Source organism: Ixodes scapularis, unplaced genomic scaffold (assembly GCF_016920785.2).
Source record: "Ixodes scapularis isolate PalLabHiFi unplaced genomic scaffold, ASM1692078v2 PGA_scaffold0__279_contigs__length_252992795, whole genome shotgun sequence".
NCBI classification, from domain to species: Eukaryota; Metazoa; Arthropoda; class Arachnida; order Ixodida; family Ixodidae; genus Ixodes; species Ixodes scapularis.
This window is the reverse complement of record NW_024609835.1, coordinates 150,734,946-150,756,542: the sequence shown is the minus strand read 5'-3', so window position 1 is coordinate 150,756,542 and position 21,597 is coordinate 150,734,946. Positions and strand designations below refer to the sequence as shown.

Here is a 21,597-nt window from a genome sequence, read left to right as displayed (position 1 = left end):
CAGCCCAGTTTGCCAAAAAAGGTCTGGCGTTTTCTGAGAAAGAGCTCGCAGAGCACTTTGCTGTGGTAGGGATCTCGACAGCTAACACACCACATCAGCGGGCAGTCCATAAGGTGTGGAAGCACAGCGCTCGAGAGGACCTTGCAAAACCTTCCACAACCACGAATCTCTGCCGACTAGCCCTCTCGACAAAGGTGCAGACGAGCTTGCACAGCCAGACAGCTTGAGGTCGTGGATAGCTGAGACCTCCTTGGTCAAGGCTAAACATGGACCGCTATGCTCCGTGATGCGATGCATTTCCCTTAAGTTGTGCTTGCATTCAGGACACGTCACCTGCAAAGTTTAGCGGGTTCCACACATTAGCCTTCCTTGCTTTCACAGAGAAATTCTTATTGCTTTGCTAGGTTGAATGTGTCAGCTAATTACCTTGAAATTATGAAAATTTCTACAAATAAAAATGGTCACCTTTTGTTCGCAATCGAGGGCCAAGTAGCCAGCCATGTAAGTCAGCGGTGCGAACTCAAGTTGGAGGAGACTTCATTGTACTTCATCAACTGCAGGATTTCATGTTTCACGAGTGGAGTTGGCACATTTCATCGCCGTCTAGCACTCAGAACTAAAACATGCATTTATATTTCCGGCAGCTTCCAAAATGCCAACACAAACCACACACGCGAGCGGAGAGTGACACTACGATATTTTCGCCGAGCACAGCGGTACATAGGTGGAGGAAAAGCGATTTTTGCTGCCTTCTGCAACCGCGGCAGCGCCTCGGTATCGGCAAAGCCAATGACAGGCAGATATTTTATCTGGGTAGCGGAGCAAAAGCGCGTTGGGCGCCTTCTCTATACTCCGTTTCACCTTATGTGGTACCGCAGCGAAGGCTGGAAGCGCGAGCTCATAGCGTTGACAGCTGGCCTTACTGCACGAGAGCTTGTGCCGCCGAGATCTGCCCCAGAGCAAGGAGCTCGCGCTTACAGCCTTTCCTGTGGTACAACATAAGGTGAAACAGAGTACTTTCAGCTCACAAGACCGCTCACCGATGTGCCGCGGCACCACGGAAAATGGGAGAAGTTCTCCTCTCAAGCGCGCTCTTTTGTTTTCGGAAAAACATCGGCAGGCCGCACCAACAGGGGGGATCGAGTGGCCGTGGTGGTGCTATCGTACTCGCATTTGGCGGCTATCTCGCGCAAGCTCGTGATGTATCCTTCCATCGGCTTGCCTGGCTGCTGTAATCTCTGCTTGAATCGATGTCGCTCAACGAGTGCGTTAGTTGTGGCTGCAGAAATCCTCCTTACGAGCTTCAGCGTACTAGTGAACTCGTCCGTGGTATCCTCCACTGGCAGGCTTGCTTTCTTCCGTCGCACCCGCAGTCGCAGACTTGCCTTCCGCCTCTGTGGTCGGCTGCTGGTGAGGTGGTGTCGACGTGGCCACGACGTTGTACTGCCGTTGTCTCTCCACTCCAAGACAGTGCAGCAGGATGGCTGCACGCCGCGACGCCTTGAACTCGTCCGCGCCAGAAGCCTCAAAAACCTGAGGATCGTTTATTCCCATTGCGGCCGTAAAGCGGGAGGCTGGCCTGTCGTTTGCAGAAACGGCAGCGGCGGCGTAAGCCCGAAGTTCATGGCGGCTTTTTATGGTTTTCTCCTCGTCGCCAATATTATGTTGCAGCCCTGGTCGCCGGCATAGCGACCACGAAGAAGAGATACGTACGCCGCGAGCTTCGAACCTGAAAATCTGATCATTATCGCGATGTTGCGATAAAGATCCTTCCTGAATGCTACGGCCGTGAGACAGCGTCAATCAGTTCGTGCATTCCCTATTTGCCACATTCGGAGTTGACCGATGTTCTAGCGCTCGTCGGAATTATTGCAATGCATGTGAGTGCATAGAGCAATTCGTCAGTCTGGTTTAAAGAGGAGCATAAAATAAGACTTCTCAATTGCCCAACGCAGGCAACTGTACTTCGTTTCAGCTTCGGTCGGAGCGCGGACGATGTTATGGGCCGAAGGGCCAATCAACAGCGAAACAGGCACAACGTGCTCTCTGCAGTTGATAGAACCAGCCGATATTCGCCGTGTCTCTGTGCGTACTCCTCCGCCGGCTAGTCCTATATCAGGCATAGAGAGCACGCCATGACGCTGCGCTTTTTTCGCTGTTTGATTGGCCCTTCGGCTGATAACATCGGCCGCGCTCGGACCGAAGCTGAAACGAAGTATAGTGCGCTTAATATCTTTACTCATTATTTTTACAGCGAAGCTATTATGGGCTAGGGTCTGGGGAAAAATGCGTCCTCACTAGTCAACAGAAAACTTCCCATTGCTTGTGGCAAGTATGAATAAATGAAAATCAAAAGAGGGGGCAACCAGCTTCCCATTGGTTATGGCAAGTATGAATAAATAAAAATTAAAAGAGGAGGCGACCAGCGTGGGGCAGCTTTCCTTGGCATTATAAGACGGTGAGGTCCTGATACCTTGTTATCTTCTTTAGGCATCGTCCTCGAGGTCGTCTTAGAAGTCGTCCTTGAGGTCGTCCTAGACGTCGGCCTCAATGTCGTCTTCGCGGTCGTCCTAGACGTCGTCCTCGAGGTCGTCCTAAAAGTCGTCCTCGAGGTCGTCCTAAAAATAGTTCTTGAGGTCGTCCAAGAAATCGTCCTTGAGGGCGTCTGAGAGGTTGCCTTAGGCGTCGTCTTCTAAGCATTGTCCTCGAGGTCGTCTTAAAAGTCGTCCTTGAGGTCGTCCTAGACGTCGGCATCAAAGTCGTCTTCGCGGTCGTCCTAGACGTCGTCCTCGAGGTCGTCCTAAAAGTCGTCCTCGAGGTCGTTATAAAAATAGTTCTTGAGGTCGTCCAAGAAATCGTCCTTGAGGGCGTCTGAGAGGTTGCCTTAGGCGTCGTCTTCTAAGCATTGTCCTCGAGGTCGTCTTAAAAGTCATCCTTGAGGTCGTCCTAGACGTCGGCCCCAAAGTCGTCTTCGCGGTCGTCCTAGACGTTGTCCTCGAGGTCGTCCTAAAAGTCGTCCTCGAGGTCGTCCTAAAAATAGTTCTTGAGGTCGTCCAAGAAATCGTCCTTGAGGGCGTCTGAGAGGTTGCCTTAGGCGTCGTCTTCTAAGCATTGTCCTCGAGATCGTCTTAAAAGTCGTCCTTGAGGTCGTCCTAGACGTCGGCCTCAAAGTCGTCTTTGCGGTCGTCCTAGACGTCGTCCTCGAGGTCGTCCTAAAAGTCGTCCTCGAGGTCGTCCTAAAAATAGTTCTTGAGGTCGTCCAAGAAATCGTCCTTGATGGCATCTGAGAGGTTGCCTTAGGCGTCGTCTTCTAAGCATTGTCCTCAAGGTCGTCTTAAAAGTCGTCCTTGAGGTCGTCCTAGACGTCGGCCTCAAAGTCGTCTTCGCGGTCGTCCTAGACGTCGTCCTCGAGGTCGTCCTAAAAATAGTTCTTGAGGTCGTCCAAGAAATCGTCCTTGAGGGCGTCTGAGAGGTTGCCTTAGGCGTCGTCTTCTAAGCATTGTCCTCGAGGTCGTCTTAAAAGTCGTCCTTGAGGTCGTCCTAGACGTCGGCCTCAAAGTCGTCTTCGCGGTCGTCCTAGACGTCGTCCTCGAGGTCGTCCTAAAAGTCGTCCTCGAGGTCGTTCTAAAAATAGTTCTTGAGGTCGTCCAAGAAATCGTCCTTGAGGGCGTCTGAGAGGTTGCCTTAGGCGTCATCTTCTAAGCATTGTCCTCGAGGTCGTCTTAAAAGTCGTCCTTCGGGTCGTCCTAGACGTCGGCCTCAAAGTCGTATTTGCGGTCGTCCTAGACGTCGTCCTCGAGGTCGTCCTAAAAGTCGTCCTCAAGGTCGTCCTAAAAATAGTTCTTGAGGTCGTCCAAGAAATCGTCCTTGAGGGCGTCTGAGAGGTTGCCTTAGGCGTCGTCTTCTAAGCATTGTCCTCGAGGTCGTCTTAAAAGTCGTCCTTGAGGTCGTCCTAGACGTCGGCCTCAAAGTCGTCTTCGCGGTCGTCCTAGACGTTGTCCTCGAGGTCGTCCTAAAAGTCGTCCTCGAGGTCGTCCTAAAAATAGTTCTTGAGGTCGTCCAAGAAATTGTCCTTGAGGGCGTCTGAGAGGTTGCCTTAGGCGTCGTCTTCTAAGCATTTTTCTCGAGGTCGTCTTAAAAGTCGTCCTTGAGGTCGTCCTAGACGTCGGCCTCAAAGTCGTCTTCGCGGTCGTCCTAGACGTCGTCCTCGAGGTCGTCCTAAAAGTCGTCCTCGAGGTCGTCCTAAAAATAGTTCTTGAGGTCGTCCAAGAAATCGTCCTTGAGGGCGTCTGAGAGGTTGCCTTAGGCGTCGTCTTCTAAGCATTGTCCTCGAGGTCGTCTTAAAAGTCGTCCTTGAGGTCGTCCTAGACGTCGGCATCAAAGTCGTCTTCGCGGTCGTCCTAGACGTCGTCCTCGAGGTCGTCCTAAAAGTCGTCCTCGAGGTCGTCCTAAAAATAGTTCTTGAGGTCGTCCAACAAATCGTCCTTGAGGGCGTCTGAGAGGTTGCCTTAGGCGTCGTCTTCTAAGCATTGTCCTCGAGGTCGTCTTAAAAGTCGTCCTTGAGGTCGTCCTAGACGTCGGCCTCAAAGTCGTCTTCGCGGTCGTCCTAGACGTCGTCCTCGAGGTCGTCCTAAAAGTCGTCCTCGAGGTCGTCCTAAAAATAGTTCTTGAGGTCGTCCAAGAAATCGTCCTTGAGGGCGTCTGAGAGGTTGCCTTAGGCGTCGTCTTCTAAGCATTGTCCTCGAGGTCGTCTTAAAAGTCGTCCTTCGGGTCGTCCTAGACGTCGGCCTCAAAGTCGTCTTCGCGGTCGTCCTTGACGTCGTCCTCGAGGTCGTCCTAAAAGTCGTCCTCGAGGTCGTCCTAAAAATAGTTCTTGAGGTCGTCCAAGAAATCGTCCTTGAGGGCGTCTGAGAGGTTGCCTTAGGCGTCGTCTTCTAAACATTGTCCTCGAGGTCGTCTTAAAAGTCGTCCTTGAGGTCGTCCTAGACGTCGGCCTCAAAGCCGTCTTCGCGGTCGTCCTAGACGTCGTCCTCGAGGTCGTCCTAAAAGTCGTCCTCGAGGTCGTCCTAAAAATAGTTCTTGAGGTCGTCCAAGAAATCGTCCTTGAGGGCGTCTGAGAGGTTGCCTTAGGCGTCGTCTTCTAAGCATTATCCGCGAGGTCGTCTTAAAAGTCGTCCTTGAGGTCGTCCTAGACGTCGGCCTCAAAGTCGTCTTTGCGGTCGTCCGAGACGTCGTCCTCGAGGTCGTCCTACAAGTCGTCCTCGAGGTCGTCCTAAAAATAGTTCTTGAGGTCGTCCAAGAAATCGTCCTTGAGGGCGTCTGAGAAGTTGCCTTAGGCGTTGTCTTCTAAGAATTGTCCTCGAGGTCGTCCTAGAAGTTGTCCTTGAGGTCGTCCTAGCAGTCATCCTTGAGGTCGTCCTAGACATCGCACTCTAGGCGCCGTCCTCCAGGTCATCCTAAAAGTCGTCTTTGAGGTCGTCCTTGAAGTTGTCCTCCACGTCGTCCTAGAAGTCGCCCTTAAAGTCGTCCTTGAGGTCGTCCTAGACGTCGTCCTCAAGGAATCGTACTCAAGGTTCAGATGAAGATGGAGGACCAGCTGGTCCTTCATCTTCATGTGAACCTCGTCATTTACTTCACGTGAAGATGGAGGACCAGCGAAGCTGGTCCTCCACCTTCACGTGAAGTAAATGGGCTCTGTGCAACCCCACCCTTGGTTAGTTTGATTCTGAACCAATAGATGGCGGTGGGATCGCCTTCCAGGCCTGTACATCAATGCGAGAAATTGTGCGTGGTGGCGCTTCGATACAGTGGGGTATATTTCTATGTCCTGAATTTGGCATCCCTGGTCCCTGGCTTGTTCTTCTCTGCACGAGCTTTCTTTGGAGCGCGCACGGCTGTGCCAGTTCTCGTGCAACGGGGCAAATTACCTACGCTCCGAGCTTACGTCTCCAGCAAATGTGGGCAGAAAAAAACGCGAAAATCGTCCTGAGCCAAATGACGAGACACATGCATAACAGAACCACCGACGCGTTGAAAAATATAAAATTGCCCGTGCGCCGCTATTGGATATTTCGGAGGCCAATTACACATATTTCAATGTGATCAGATTTATATTGTCACGAATGAAGGTGACGAGAGGACGAACAGTCAACTGAAAAATAAAGGTTTTATCGGCGAACTTGTGCCAAACAAAAAAAGTAAAGAAAGAGCGTCGAGGCCGGCAGCAGAAACATGGCGGCGATTCGGCTCCGTAACAGAGAGCGAGAGCGAGACTGACTCGACAATGTCGCGGGCAACTGCTTATCTACAGTGCGTCACTATCTCGAAAGTTCGGCAAAGAAAGTTCGAGCGTCACGTGCTTGGGGCGAGGATAAACTGGCACTTTAGAGAACAAGAAATCAGGGCGAAAGTTAAGTCTGGTGCAAGAATGAACGCGAATCCTCTAGAAGTCCGTGACCGAGAGTTGCTTTCTCGGCTCTGTGGGCGGCAACGAGACCGGCCGGCCCTTTTGTCGTGCATGTGTTTGGCTCTTCGTGGATTTCCAGGAAAACGTGATCACGTGATAGACATGGGTTTCCAAAATTCTAGCTTGAGAAATAAACTACCTGAAATATCAAAACAAATTAACTATTTTTTGGGCGGTCAGGTGTCTCATTTAGGTAGCTGGGTGTTTAGTTTGACCAAAACCACGAGGCTGGAAAACACAAAAATGACACTCAGGTTTAGATGTTGAGTTTGGTAAACCCAAAGCAGGACTGGTGCGGGAGTCATAATAAAAAAAGATGCCGAGGTTAATAATTCACTCATAGCAATAAATTATAATAATTAATTTTAACACGAATCCAGTGATAAATGTATGACTGGCCAGGCAAAGATTCTGGGTCTGTGGATAGCTTTTGCACATAGTTTAAGCAAGGTACAGTCTGTCAGAAAAAAAAAATTACAGGATATTTTTTTTTTTTTTTACCGCAAGATTTAACTAGGCATCGCCAAACGCTCATTCTCCGGCCAAAGGTAGCGCTAGAGGTCACAACCAGATGTCAAAGTTTTAGCCCGATCCGATACCTTATTCAAAAGTTTTAAGTGATTTTCTGAAAAGTTCAATGGGAAAATAACGGCCGACGTAGTTTTCGAATGCTTGGGGCTCTATGGCACCAGAAACCGAAAACGGGCAAAAACGGGCTCCATTTTCCTATTGAAATTTTCAGAACATCACATAACTTTTGAATAAGGTGTCCGTTCGGGACAAAACATTGACATCTGATTGTGACCTAGTGCTGCCTTTGGGCGGAGAATGGGCGTTAAACGATGCATAGCTAATTTTTGCGGTAAATAAAAAAAAAATTGTTCCGTCCTCTACCAGTCTTAATTTGGTGATTTATGCGAGCAAGTAGTGGTGTGCATAAATAAAAAAGATGCAAACGAGTAGGGTATGACGTTGCATAAAATGCAGTGTAAGCACGCACATCGTACGCTGATTAAGATTGAAACAGCGCTATATTTTACGCTATAGCGTTGAGCGTATCGAAAGTTGAGCGTGCATCAAAAGCTAAAGTTTGCCGCATATACTGCTCAGGCAGTAATGTTTGAATGTTCATAGTACTTTATTACCCTAAGATTTGGTGTAAGCTGTCTCCTGTTTGCTTACAACAGAAAGAAGGAAACATTCTAACTCTGTGTTTATAGAAAAACTCCACCCGCTGACAGCTACCAATCATCTCGGCGCCAATTATGAGTATTCACTGCATGCTAACGGTCGTGTGCTTAGAACGAGTTTTTCCCACGTGATTTTATACAATCGCAATTGTTTTTTACAAACAACAATGTTGACTCAGGCCAGCGGTCACATGCGAAGCTTATAAAATATTTTGTATTGATTGTGGCACCCGTGTCAAGTTGCATAGTTGTTTTTTTTACAATCCGCGAAATAGAATGCTCCTGGGTTACCTTGGTATCTAATGCACGTAGCACACAAAAAAGCACGAAATGAATCGCTGTGGGAAACGAAAACAATAATGATAAACAAGCGTCCGTGTAATCACGCGAAAACTGAGGGCCTTGCACACATGCAGAAGGTAGCTTTTTTCACTAAATACATTACCAGTAGAGTATTTGATTTTATCGTGTGAGCGAAGCGGAACATAAAAGTGCGAGCATACTGCCCTGAATTACACTTCCAGTAAACAAGCGCACCATCCAATGCATCGAGCTTGCTTTTATAGCCTTTTTTGTGCACTAAAACCTTTGAAAAGACAATTATATTCAATTCTATTATTTCAAATGTTTTTATTAAGTGCGCCTATGTGTATGTTTTTGTTGTTGTCGTTATTTTTTATGTCTCTTGCGTTCACGTGCCATTTTCTATAGTTATATAATATTTTCCAGTAGTCCGACAACTATAGTCTGTTTCATAAGTAAGAACCGCATAATCAAAAATGTAGAAAAAAAAGAACGCGAACACGCGAACAAACATTAAAGTGCAATGTAACGGAGCATTCAGAATTAGTCGTTAGATTTTTAAAGAGCAAGAGTTTCGTAGAGCGACATTGTTACCCGTTGAAGATTATAAAAAGTGCTGTACAACTGTCAGCTCGGTGTCTTTAACGTGCATTACGCAGTAGATGTGGTACACGATCGCACGACGGTAGGATGCAGATGGGCGACTGAACCCAGGGTCCCTGCCAAAGCCCCTTGGTAAAAGCGTTTTTTACAAGTACCGCCAACCATTGTTGTGGAAACGCGCAAGACACGTGCCACGAGTGGGTGCTCCACCGCCATTCTCTTTCAAGGGCCAGTCATTTTAGTGCTGCGCCGCCATTTGCCTCCAAGGGAGGCTCGAGAGACGGGCCTCGTGCACTGGCACGTTTGAGGTTACATGAAAGACCAGCGCAAACGGCATCGAGGGGATTTACCGCCGCATTCAGAAACCTCACTCAAACTACACTCAAATTGAAGGGCCCCTCCACTTCCTCGAGGAAGGCGCGAGGGCCGGCGCTGGCCAATCGCGAGGACGGATCCGCCGTCGCGATTGGCCAGCGCCGGCCCTCGCGCCTTCCTCGAGGAAGTGGAGGGGCCCTTAAGTTTGAGTGTAGTTTGAGTGAGGTTTCTGAATTCGGCGCTTAGTCTCTACAGGTTTTGCAGCGTGAGCTCCGTGCCCTGAAAGGAGCTCGCGCTCGAGCATTTCTCCACGTGCTCTGGTCTGCGGTGCCACAACACACTCGGTCAACGATCCCCCACCGCATGCACTTGGTTTAGCTAAAGCCCCTCCATGTTTCAAAAGTAGCGCAAGCTTCGTCGATGCACGAGGCACCCGCAACGTGCAGCTCTTGGGAAGATCACGGCGGCACAGCGCAGCACTGATACAGTGTAGCACTGAGCTAGATATCAGTCGCCATGAATTTCCCAGAAGTGGCGCGCGGCACGTGCCTCGAGCATTTCCACAACAATGAATGGCGCCACTTTTCCCTGGATAAAGGGTCTTTAGGTTTAGCCTGTGAGGTAAACCAAATGAGTTACGCTTAGAGCATCGGCACTTGTCCTCCCGATATTGTTGTGGGCGCCGCCATCTTGTTGGTTAGTAACAAATCAAACGCAACGGTTGATCGTCATGATTCAAAGGTGCGACTTCCTCAGCATTCGGTGTCAGGTAGCTCACGTAATATTGCTTTGCTTTTTCTCGAACTGTTTAAACATTTGTGGAGGACGGAAAAGCGTTTCCTGTGATTTCAGATAAGGTTTCAGATAACTGACAACCATTATTTTCAGCACCAAGATGTGTATGGAGCGCACCTTATTGGAGAGTTTTAGTAGATCGTGTTTTCAGGCCACGATAATCTTAGCGGGAGCTCGCGCTGCCACTTCGATGCATGCTCTGAAGCGCGCGCTCGTAGCGGTAGCGGGCCTTTGAAAACGATCTACTAAAACTCCCTATTTAGTGGCTCTAGTTTATCCCGACCGTATAGGCACAGAAAGAGAACGAACAGCTTAACCTCGCGCTCTTGGCGATGCTTCAGTGGCTTCATCAGCCCGCAGCGTTTGCTGCGCTTTGAGCTAAGTATCTCACAAGCCAAACCAACAAAAATTAATTAACACGCCCTAATAAAAAAAAATGCGGGTTTATTTTGACTTACTGGAGATATTTTGACGTGCAACCGAAATCTCAGATTGGCCTCCGTCGGATTGTGGGCACCTCGGCCGATATTTAAATCCGACAAATATAGATTCACCAGCGCGTTAACTCAGAGACACAGAGACGATTTAATGTTTTGTGTTTTGTTTTAATGTCATTGCTACTTAAGAGCCACCGAGGTGGTTTTTGAAAAAAAATATAGTCGAACTATCCCGACAAGCATAGTTTGATTGCGAAATTGATTTTTGCAAGTGATAAAAAACATTAAAATGTTTTCGCATACGTGGCGGAATCTGAAAGGGCAGAATGCATTTCATGGCAACCATTTCATTTAGATCGCGACCGGCATGTGAACCGACGCACAGTAGGACGCGCGAAAAGGAGCTGTGGTGTACCCGCAGTCTCGCGCTTGTTGTTCTGACATCTCTGGCTCGCTCACTGCGAGTATCCAGGCATCTGACACCCTGACATCTGGCGCTTTTTCTGTCTTTCCCGTGGCGTTCCAAGCGGCACACGACAAAAAAAGCACATCAAGCTCTTCTTGAACTCGTGTCGCCATCTGTATTTTATAATAAGAAACTACAATTTGCCGTAACTGAAGGGGAGAAGTTTCAGGTCTTATAACATTATTAACGTGTAATATATCAATATGGAAGTTCTGGAAATTGTAATATCGAAGGATGCTTCATAATTTAATGTCTCGTTATTTTGATTAGTTGACGTGATTCCGTTTCTACAGCGCCATAAAAGAATACAATTTTAAACTTTATTTTTTATTTTAAAATATACATTATCTGTACAGTTCGTTGCTTACTTTTTTACTTGATTACATCCAACCGAACGCTCACGTAAAATATCGTGGACAATCCCATACAAAAATGGTCTATGGTCGGCTATAGAAAATCCTTTGTATGGCCGGCTATAGAAAATTGGCCCAATTAGCTATAGCCGCTTCTATGGCTGTCTATAGCTTTTCCTATGGTCTACCCTATGGTTGTCTATAGCTTTTTCAATAGAAATTTGGCTATCGAATTTTGTATGGTTTACTCTATGGGTCTCTTTAGAAAAGATGCTATAGCCGCCTATGGCTTTTCTTTTGGTTCCTTTGGCCGTCTATAGCTTCTTGTAAGGTCTTCTATAGAAATCTCTATGGCTTACTTTATGGTTTGCTTTAGACACCGTGCTATAGCTGCCTATGGATTTTCTTTTGGTTCCTTTGGCCGTCTATAGCTTCTTGTAAGGTCTTCTATAGAGATCTCTATGGCTTTCTTTATGGTTCGCTTTAGACACCGTGCTATAGCTGCCTATGGCTTTTCGTTTGGTTCCTTTGGCCGTCTATAGCTTCTTGTAAGGTCTTCTATAGAGATCTCTATAGCTTACTTTATGGTTCGCTTTAGACACCGTGCTATAGCTGCCTATGGCTTTTCCTGTGGTTTCTTTAGCCGCCTATTGCTCTTTGTATGGTTCGCTATAGCTCATTCTATAGTTCCTCCTATGGTTCTTTCTACCCATCGTGCTACGGCCGCCTATAGCTTCTTGTATGGTCTGGTATAGAGATCTCTATGGCTTACTTTATGGATCTTTTTAGACACCGTGCTGTAGCTGCTTATGGCTTTTCCTATAGTTTCTTTAGCCGCCTATGGCTCTTTGCATGGTCCGCTATAGCTCATTCTATAGCTCGTCTTATGAGTCTCTTTACCATCGTGCCATAGCTGCCTGTAGTTTTTCTTTTTACCGCAATCGTATGAAATGTGAAACAAATTATTTGTTGTCACTGGACATCTTTAAAAAAAAAAAAACCTTATGAGACGTGCCGAACTTCATAGCCCCATTTAAAACAAAGAGCTAACATTTCAACAAAACAACAACAAAAAACAAATGCACTCACTCAGGTGTTTGCAAAAGCACAGGTAAACAGACACAATGTATTGTTTTCAAATCTCCGAGAAGTTTATTACACACAGCCCATTCTGTAGACAAGCACAAACTAAGCAATCTCTACTATGTGAAGAGGTTCTACTGAGCTGTTATACAACTGAGAATATTGCAAAGCAAACAAGAACCAAAGGCAATTCCTGGGTAGTGTCTAGTCCCCCGGCAGCCGGCCGAATTCTCCCCCCCCCCCCCCTTCCCCCCGAAATTTTAATGCCAGTCGCCACTCATTGGCGCTGCAATCAGTTTATCAAAAGACGTTTCATCGAGATCGTTTCATCAACACGTGACGTTTATAAACAACTCAAAATATATATATTTTTTTTGTAATAATTTGCCAAGAAGTGGCGTGAACGGGTGGGCTGAGTCGGTGAGCACGCGCTTCAGGAATACAGGCGCGACGAAATGTCCCTGCAGCGTGCAATTCGCGTAACGAGTGCCGACTAAACGTGTGTCCATGAAACGTCTTTCCACGTAAAGGTGTCCATGAAACGTCTTTTCACAAAACGCTGGGAGAATAAGAATGTCAGTATTCTAACTACAACTTTCACATGATTTCAGATCGCTAATGGCAGGCGACTGCGTTAGAATTACGGGGAAATTATTCTCCCAGCTGTCAGAAGATAGGCACTGCCAGGAGATAGACACTACAGAACGGTCAATTATCGCCGAGTAGGTTGCAGTGCACTTACGTTCAAAATACCGGACTTGAAAGATGTAATCCGAAATATACGTCGACACGGGCACTGCAGACCAACCACTCAAACACAAAACCGAAAAGGAAGGGATCCGTGAAGATTCACCACGATGTAGCACAAGCTGTCATTTGCCGAACCGAACACTGAACGCATCACAAGAATGTCTTGGGCTTCTTTGAAGAAATCGCTTGTTGCCGACATACGGGTAGGACTTTTCGATCGGGATACCTTTTACCATAGAAGCGAAATCCACAGCAGCCCCGCGGGCCGCACGACACGCGAAACTAGGTCCGCAAGCAGCCTCATTCCGGGATTGGCCGTGGCTAATGCGTCATCCCTCAAACCACGTGATCACGCTCCTTCCGTTACATGCGCACAGAGAGCGGAGTGAAGCGATAAAAAGTCTACGGTTGATTGGTCCGCCGAGTCTGCACCTTCTACAATGCTTTTAGCTTAGGGAAAGAGAGAAAACAGAAAAATTGAAAAGCAGAGCTCCTTCAAGGCCAGAACGGGGGTGCGATCACAAAGACTAATCTTCAGGGGCATACCAACAATGAACACAGCGAGAGAATGTGTCACTTATATCCTGTTGACAGTTCGAGCCAAGGTTGATAGTGCAGTGGATGCTATGTGTGGCCTTGGGCTTAAGGCAGGTGCCGTGTTTAGCGTTATCACCAGCTTCGAGACAGTTGTCACGGGACCCTAACCGGAGACATGATTGGCCTCAAACACGCATAGCGTCTACTCTGCTGTCACTACCGAGTGAACAGGACAGCTCCATGAAGGCCCCCCAGCTTTTGGACTTTTTTCTAAAGCTGCACTTCCCAGAAGTGACCCAAAACGAGGCAGTTTGAAGATATCATATTTTACGCCTTGTAGCCCACATTATAATTTAAAGTGAATAATTAATGGCGAATACTTTTTCTTTGCGCAGGATGTCCACAAACAAATAAATAAATAAATAAATATATATATATATATATTTATATATATATATATATATATAATTTTTTTTTTACCAAGCACTTTTGTGTTATGTGTACACTGTTAGGTTTGCATTTTTAAACTTAAATTTTGGGAATCTTTGCATCGTTGTGGCATCTATGATTGCGTGGTTTAAGAAATTTGTGCCGTAATACGTTTTTCATCCGTGAGTTCAGTCTATATCACTGCCATCAATTACAATCTCTGAGCACCATGATGACACATGGTGGGGATGTGTGCTCCAAGAAGCTCTAATGACTTTAATGTCTCATAATTTAAAGAAAAAGAAGAGAAATTAGCCACAGCGCTTGCTGATTTGTTGAATTCGCAGAACAGAGAGATAATAGGACGCACCTAGGGTAGGGCGTGCCTAATGATATTAATTTTTTTTCGGCTGTTATATGTGTATATTTCGCCGTTCTCGACATGTGCGTTGACGGACATTGCACCGCTGCTCACGCCCCTGCCGGGGTAAGCTTTTTTTGTTGTCACGACACTCTATCGCGCTATAGACGCGTCGATTTAACGCTCATGAAGTCTCGAGAGAACTGTCAATTGTTTAGTCAGAGCAACGACGCAGCAATCGCGAAGTGAGAGACGACTGCGCCTCACTCTGATAAAATGTGAGCGTGGGATTCTCGAGCAGCATTAACTTGCTGATGATGCAGGGCGCTGCTTTGTCGTTGAGAATCTTTGTCCTGCGAACGCCGGCGAAAACGTTCCAGTGCTCGGCGTACCCTAGGCAGCAGCGCCTGTCAGCGACCGCCCGGAGCCTACTGGCAGTCTGCGAGCGCCGACGATTTATCGTCGCGACTTCAATGGGAGCATTTTATGAACTCCTGCGGCGAACATGAAACACCGCGAACACGAACTTCCTCGAACATAATCCCCGCGACGGCGAACCGCCGGGGCTCGCAGACGGAGGGTTCCGATGCTGTGCGAACGGTTGTTGGAGGAGACTGCGTAGGGTATACGCCGGGCGCTGGAACGGCTTCGAAGCCATTCGATGGGCAAAGGATTCGCGACGACCAAGTAGTGTCTTGCATCTTCAGTAAGCTAACAGGGCTCGAGAGTCCCAAGCTTACATTTCCACAGAGCGAGCGCGGCCGGCCAGATCGAGGCGCAGTCAGCACTCGCGTCGCGATTGCTACGTCGTTGCTCTACCTACACCGATGACATGTGCACCGGCATTCGAAACCGCCCTCTCGAGACTTTGTACGTGTCCAATAGACGACTTTATAGCGCGATAAACCGTCGTGACAAGAGTAAAGCTCACCTCTGTAGTGGCGTAAGCAGCGTTCTTGACGCCGCATCAAGAACGACGAAATATACACAAAAAACATTAAATATATTTAACACAGCAGGCAGAAAGAAATAAAAACATGGCAGGGACACGGACAAAGTAGAAGGCGCGCTACGAAATACATATACTTACAAAATACACTGGAAACGACGGATAATTAGAGCTAAAAACGGAAGATTGAGATGACGTCAACGCCGAAATAAGGCAATGCGCAGGGAAAGCAGACGGCAAAACTGCAATAGTCCTATAGGCAGCTAAGGACGCTTTTGTGATCGCGGGCGTATGGCCGCGGCGACGTACGCCCCGTTAACCTGGCTGAAGAAAATTCTCGCCCCGATCGAGCGCATGAATGATTCTCTTCCACTTTCGTACATCTGCAGTAAAAAAAAAAAAAAAAAAAAAAAAAAGGGTCGCGGGTTTATAGCCTAAGCAAACCATTGAGCCGACTAAAAAAATTGGATGGTCGCGAGTCTATAGCTCGGGAGACATACATCCCTCTATAGCAGGCTAAAGCACATTGTAAGGTCGGAGGCTATAGCTTTGGTGACATAGAACACTATTGAGTCGGCTAAAGAAAATTCAATGGTCGCGATTCTATAGATTTAGGGACATACCCCACTCTATAGTCGGCTAAAGCACATTGAATGGTCGGAGGCCTATAACTCAGGTGACATAAAACACTATAGAGACGGCTAAAGAAAGTTTGATGGTCGCGAGTCTATAGGTTTAGGGACATACACCACTCTATAGCCGGCTAAAGAGCATTGAAAGGTCAGAGGCCTATAGCTTCGGTGACATAAAATGCTATAGATTCGGCTAAAGAAAATTCAATGGTCGCGATTCTATAGATTTAGGGACATACACCACTCTATAGCCGGCTAAAGCACATTCAATAGTCGCGAATCTATAGCATCAAGGACATACCGTATGTCTATAGCTTGCTAAAGAATATTCAATAGCCGCGAGTCTATAGCTGCGTAGTCATAAATTATTCTATAGCCAGGTATAGAAATCGGAATGGTCGAGATTCTAAAGCTTTGAAGACATACATTTTTTTATAGGTGGCTAAAGCGTGTTTTATGGTTTCTTATGGCTGACCATAGAGGGCCATAGAAGGTGATAGCTCACCATAGGATTTTCCATAGACGTCCATAGACCATTTTTGTATGGGATGGGACGTTATAACTCGAGAAATAAATTTTTCAATATTAGAGACTGTGGTCTATTAAAAGCTAAATAATTAACTAACCACTAAAAATAATCGTAATATCGAGACATTAAAGTATCGTTGAAAAACAGCTCTTTAATTTGACATTAACTTTATAGATGTAAGATACATAGAAAGAAAGCCATAAGCCGTCAAAAAAGCATGAAAACGTCATGCACGGTGGGGTTGCACCTTAAGGACTAGTTTCCCCAGTTTCGTATCCGGAACCAAACAAATGTCGACACAAGACTACACAAAACTCTAGACAGCTACTGCCATCTATGAGCGACGGCGGCAACCAGACAACCATTTTGGCTGCCGCCGTCCTCATAGATGGCTGCAACCTTTCCAGCCTTTTCGACAAGGTGGGCGATGGTCCGGTGGTCGCCGTCGTGTACGTCCTCCCCCGCGACGCCCAAGAGAGACATTGAAGATTCATGATGGACGTCTTCGGCTGGGCCATGCTCGGCGACGACACGTCTGCCGTAGTGACGGGTGACTTTAACGTTGACAGTGCACGCCAGGAAGGAAAGTGGCTCGTTTCGTTTATGTTCGAGCGCTTGCGTGTGTGAACGAACCTACGGTGCCTACGACCAGGCATCGGACGTGTGTAGCCCTCGTCGTCACGAAGAATGCGCCTGCCGTCAGCGTACATCTTAAGGCGGTGTACCACAGCGATCACAAGGCCTTGGCCATTGTGGTTACAAAATAAATAACAACCCCGGATCGTTATATATATATATATATATATATATATATATATATATATATATATATATATATATATATATATATCTGATTCTTTAATCGTTCAAATAACCAATTACCCAATCCAACCTTAATCCTTACGTTTATAAATACTTAATTCCCACCATAGTAAAGCTTCGCTGGTCTTCCTTCTTCACCAGAGTGGACAGGCTGACAGTTTTTTTTTTTTCTCTTTAAATATTATGTTTTGTTGTTGTTGTTGTTGTTGTTGTTGTTGTTCTGCAAAATCTTTTTTTATTACATTCCCTACACATGTTTAGGAGTAACATATAAAAATTACCGAAAACCAAAAATACGTCGAACTTGCGTGCATTCTCTTATCTGAACAGAGCCACTTATTCTTTCACTCGAATGTAACTCTAGCCGTTGGGACAAGATAATAAAAGTTTAAAACTTACTCTTATTTGTTTCAAAAGTTATCAGAAATTCTCAGAAACTTTAAATGTGTAAATATGACCTGTTCCTGGTAGCACAGGCTATTCGTCTTCATGTATTCGTAGATTCCGTCGGCCCCTTTCCTCATTTAAAGGTTGTGAAAATCGTTTGTAAATTTTTAATCAGATAATGGTAACACATTAAAATATTGGCATCAGGTTGGAATCGCTAGTGCTAATTTTGGGTGGAGGCTGAGCGTTGGACGATGCGACGCTTATTTTTGCGGCGAGAAAAACATGACTCTCCTTTCTCTGAAACAGCCGTCATGCTAAATCTGGCATGCTTAAAATAACATATTTTTATGTATTTCGCATACATTTTAGGGTCATCAACATATTCCGCATAAGCAGACGTTGGAAGGGCCGTGTTAAATAGTGTCTAAAATATTAAACACACTAAGAGATTTTTGACACAGCAAACGTCGTAGCGCTAGGAACCAAGTAAATGGGACATCTCTGGTTCTTACCGGTGGCCCTTTAGAGTTGTACTAAGTATGCTGAGGAGAGGCAGTAGAACCTCCAGTTAAGATGTATCGTTTACATAACTTCGCGGAATGATAGTAATGCTATGTTTGCACTACGGAAGCAACGCTTCCATCTTTCATAACACGCGCAAACGTGGTCTGAGCGAACTTGTTCCGCTTGTTGCGCTTGTTGCGCTTAGGCTGGCCTGCGTGTTGTGGAAGATCGGCGCCTTCCGTCTCTCGTTTGTACATAGCACAAGGCATATTCTTGTTCGCCTCTTGTTTGTTAAACGTTGTCTTTTTTATTCTTTTCCAGGGGAGTGGCCACTGTAAATATCGCCTTGAATTCCTTGGATATAAACCAGTGCGCTGAAGACGACTTGTTCTTCGCAGCGAGTCATCGGTGTAATCTTCAAAGTGCTGAGGTAAGGCTTCTTTCCATATGTCTTAAGCTGAGCTATCAAGCTAATTATTAAAGTCTGTGAACGTTGTCGGTACTCGCTTTACAAGTCGTCCATCCTGTATCGTACCAGAGATGGCAGTAGCGACATTACTCTATGGAAATTATAGTAATTAAATTAATTTCTGTGTGTAATGAGTAGTGTAAATTATTAATTTTCTAGGCTAGCAGTTTAGTAATGTAATCAATCACTTTCAAGCAGTAATTTCTAGGAAATTACTCATTACTTTTGAAATTACTTTTATCTCAAATTAAAAAGTTCGTTTGCAAGCTTTAAGAAAAAAGTAGAAAAATGAAAATATCGCGAAAAAAACATCAGAGAAAATAAACGAGGGCAATCTGAAAGCAAAGGCTCTTACGAGCAACGTTTACTGGAGCAAGCTCAGTTTTTCAGCTCTCTATTCTCGCCTGCGGAGGCGAGTGGCCCAGGTGGCGGTCACGAGAACCACCGGCGCTGCAGTCGGATCTTACTTCCCTGTCTCGCGCGTCGTCTGCTACTTCAGCGCAGCGTTACTATACTTCGTCTCATTCTACGATGGACTAAAGGCCAAAGCTACGGGCAGCCAGGTCCAATCACGTTCCACGATAAACTATGACATGCTTAACATTGATTTAGGATGAACGAATAATGCTCCTCATCAAAATGCGCTGCATCATTTCTACAGCTTCGACACTGCAAAGAGCCTGTATGTCGTGGCTTCCTTTGCAATGTAAAATTGGTGAGTCACTTAGTAACGTTCATTGAAGCGAAATACCAGCCAATTTCTAAGTGGCTTGTGATTGGATCTGGTGGTTCATAGCCTTTGCCTTTAGTCCATCGTAGGGTGAGACAAAGTATGGAGCAAGCTCAGTTTCGCAGTTCCCTATTCTCGCTTGCAGAGGTGAGTGGCCCCGGTGGCGGTCACGAGAACTAGCGGCGCTGCAGTCGGATCTTGCTTCCCTGCCTCGCGCGTTGTCTGCTAGCACTGCTCCTTTTCTTTTTCTTTTCTTCTTTTTTTTTTTTTTTTTACCTTCCATGTGTATAATAGCAAGAAAAAGACGACGAAGATGAAGTGTAATACACCACAAAGATCAGAGTCAGCGCACTGTGAGTGTTTTTACTTTGAGTGGTTGAAAATTATTTTTGTGTGCGTCTGTTTCCTTGCGCTGTGAAGCGTTAGTATGAATCAACATCTCGCCCAAGCTCAAGTATTGCTATTCAAACTTGGCGGGCTAGACAATCCGGAAGCAAAACTCGACTGCAGCGCTGCTAGTTCTCGTGACCGCCACTGAGCCCACGTCGCAGGCGGAGCTGTGAAACTCAGCTTGCTCCAGTAACGTTGCGTACGAGCAACACACCAGACGCAAAAAGGGCGGGCTAGAGAGGCAAATGAGGTGGAAAAAAGCTTTCGTGGAAAGACATCGCTGGGATTCCACGGCTCAAGAACTCCAGACAAGATATATTCACGGCGTCACGTCATCACAACGGTAATATACTTCGTTCATCCCGGAGCTGACAGTGCGGTGGGAGCTACGAGCTCACCGGAACCAATCAACCACCTTCCTGTCGTCCCCTGATGCCTTCTGTGCGCGTGGGTATAAACGAGAGTGTGGATACGTGGCGAAATGATGACGCGTGACTGTTTTAACGCGCACATAGCTTTTATCGCACTCTCAGCCTGAGGGTGAACGACTTATAGGCTACAATGCGATGTGCACATCATCAATGAGGTCCACACATTTTAAAACCTGGAAGGACAATATAGGACACGCAAATACCGAGCCTTCTTAGTCTTTCGTCAAGCAAGGTCAAACCGTATACTTGACTATCGTGAACAACAAACGACCGTAATGAACAGTTAATCCCAAATGCCTTGTCAAGGCCTCAGAACGTTTCGAGCGTAACATTGGCTTTGGTAAGAGGGTGCTTTTGGTCGAAAAAGAGGGGAAGCGAGCAAAGTTTATGCCGCACGCGGTATGCCTCTCTGCCTTTCCTTGGAGAGTTTCGTCGGGAATATAAGGAAACGAGGAGATATCGCCATCCATTTATTGCGAAAGTATTTTAGCTTCTGCCCAACAAAACATCGAGCCCCCTGTGTGACAACGTGAAAGAACTGAAAGCGATTCACACACTTGCTTTGAGTCCCACCAAGTGCCATTGCAATGGCTTAACGTACAGGTTCCTATGGCAACAGCTGCGTCCAGTGGCGTAGCCAGGACTTTGTTTTGAGGGGGGTTCAATAGCATGAATCGCCCCCCCCCCCCCCCCCTGACGAAAAAGGGTGAACTCGTCGGTACGGACGCTCACGCAAAGAATAGGAAGGCGCTGTTAAGATAAAACAAAAAAGCTGCATAGTCTTTCTTCAAAACGGAGCAGGTTTCATTTACAGGAATACGGGTGTGGTGGCTTATTGTTCTACTGTCGTCATAGTTGCGCCCCACCAACTTCAAAAGCTTCCTCAGAGCACACAACTCCCCACGCTTTTTTGAGGTACCACTGCATTACCAACGCGTGAAAGCCAGACAAAACAGAAGGATAGCTATAAACCAGTGTCTGCTCTCTTCCATGGGCACCGCCATCTTTGTTTATGCTGACGCAATGATACAGTAGAAGGGGCGGGGGGGGGGGGGGGGGGTGCTGCACCTTTTGCGAGACTCCGTTTCTTTTAAGAAACCTTCGCACATATCATAGTGCAAGAACGTCGCAAAGATAAAGTCACGAAGCTACAAAACAACACCAATGCCAAGAGCTCTGTAAAGAGCTAAACTCTTGTTTTACCCTCAGCCCCTCTCTTCACAAGAGCCTGCGCTGAAGATTATCATTTCACTATTTTATCGCTGGGGGCTAGCATTTCGGACATTGGTCTATAGTCAACCTCCAATGCTGTTTAGTTTGGCACTATCTAGCGAACAAAGCAAGAAACATTGGGTATGCCTTGGAGTGGCAGCTGCCTTGTTCAAACGTGAGCTACTTCTCTGGTGGCGCTGCTATAACCTAGTGTATGAAGCAACAAATACTGGGCAGGCCAGGAAGCCGTGATCGCATAACATGCAAGTACGGCGGAAGCAGCGGCCTGGCGGGCAAATCAGAACGTAACTGCGTATCACCGGAGTGCGCTTTTACTACGAAGAAGTATCAGGCTTTTCGCTGCGTCATGCTCCATTATGCGTGCGCTGCGCTCATATACGTATCGGATATTGAAGCCGTCAGCACGCAATGTGGGGTTTGTTCACCCTTT

The 21,597-nt window shown here is 46.6% G+C and overlaps 1 protein-coding gene across 1 annotated transcript in view; it reads left to right on the top strand.

Annotated features, from left to right (window-relative positions):
- Positions 1–21,597, top strand: part of LOC8036209 (probable G-protein coupled receptor 158) — a 229,250-nt gene that overhangs the window by 116,563 nt on the left and 91,090 nt on the right. Inside the window, exon 3 of the mRNA XM_029991980.4 lies at positions 18,236–18,344. Within this exon, the coding sequence (XP_029847840.2) occupies positions 18,236–18,344 (109 nt within the window). The remainder of the gene's footprint in view (positions 1–18,235; positions 18,345–21,597) is intronic.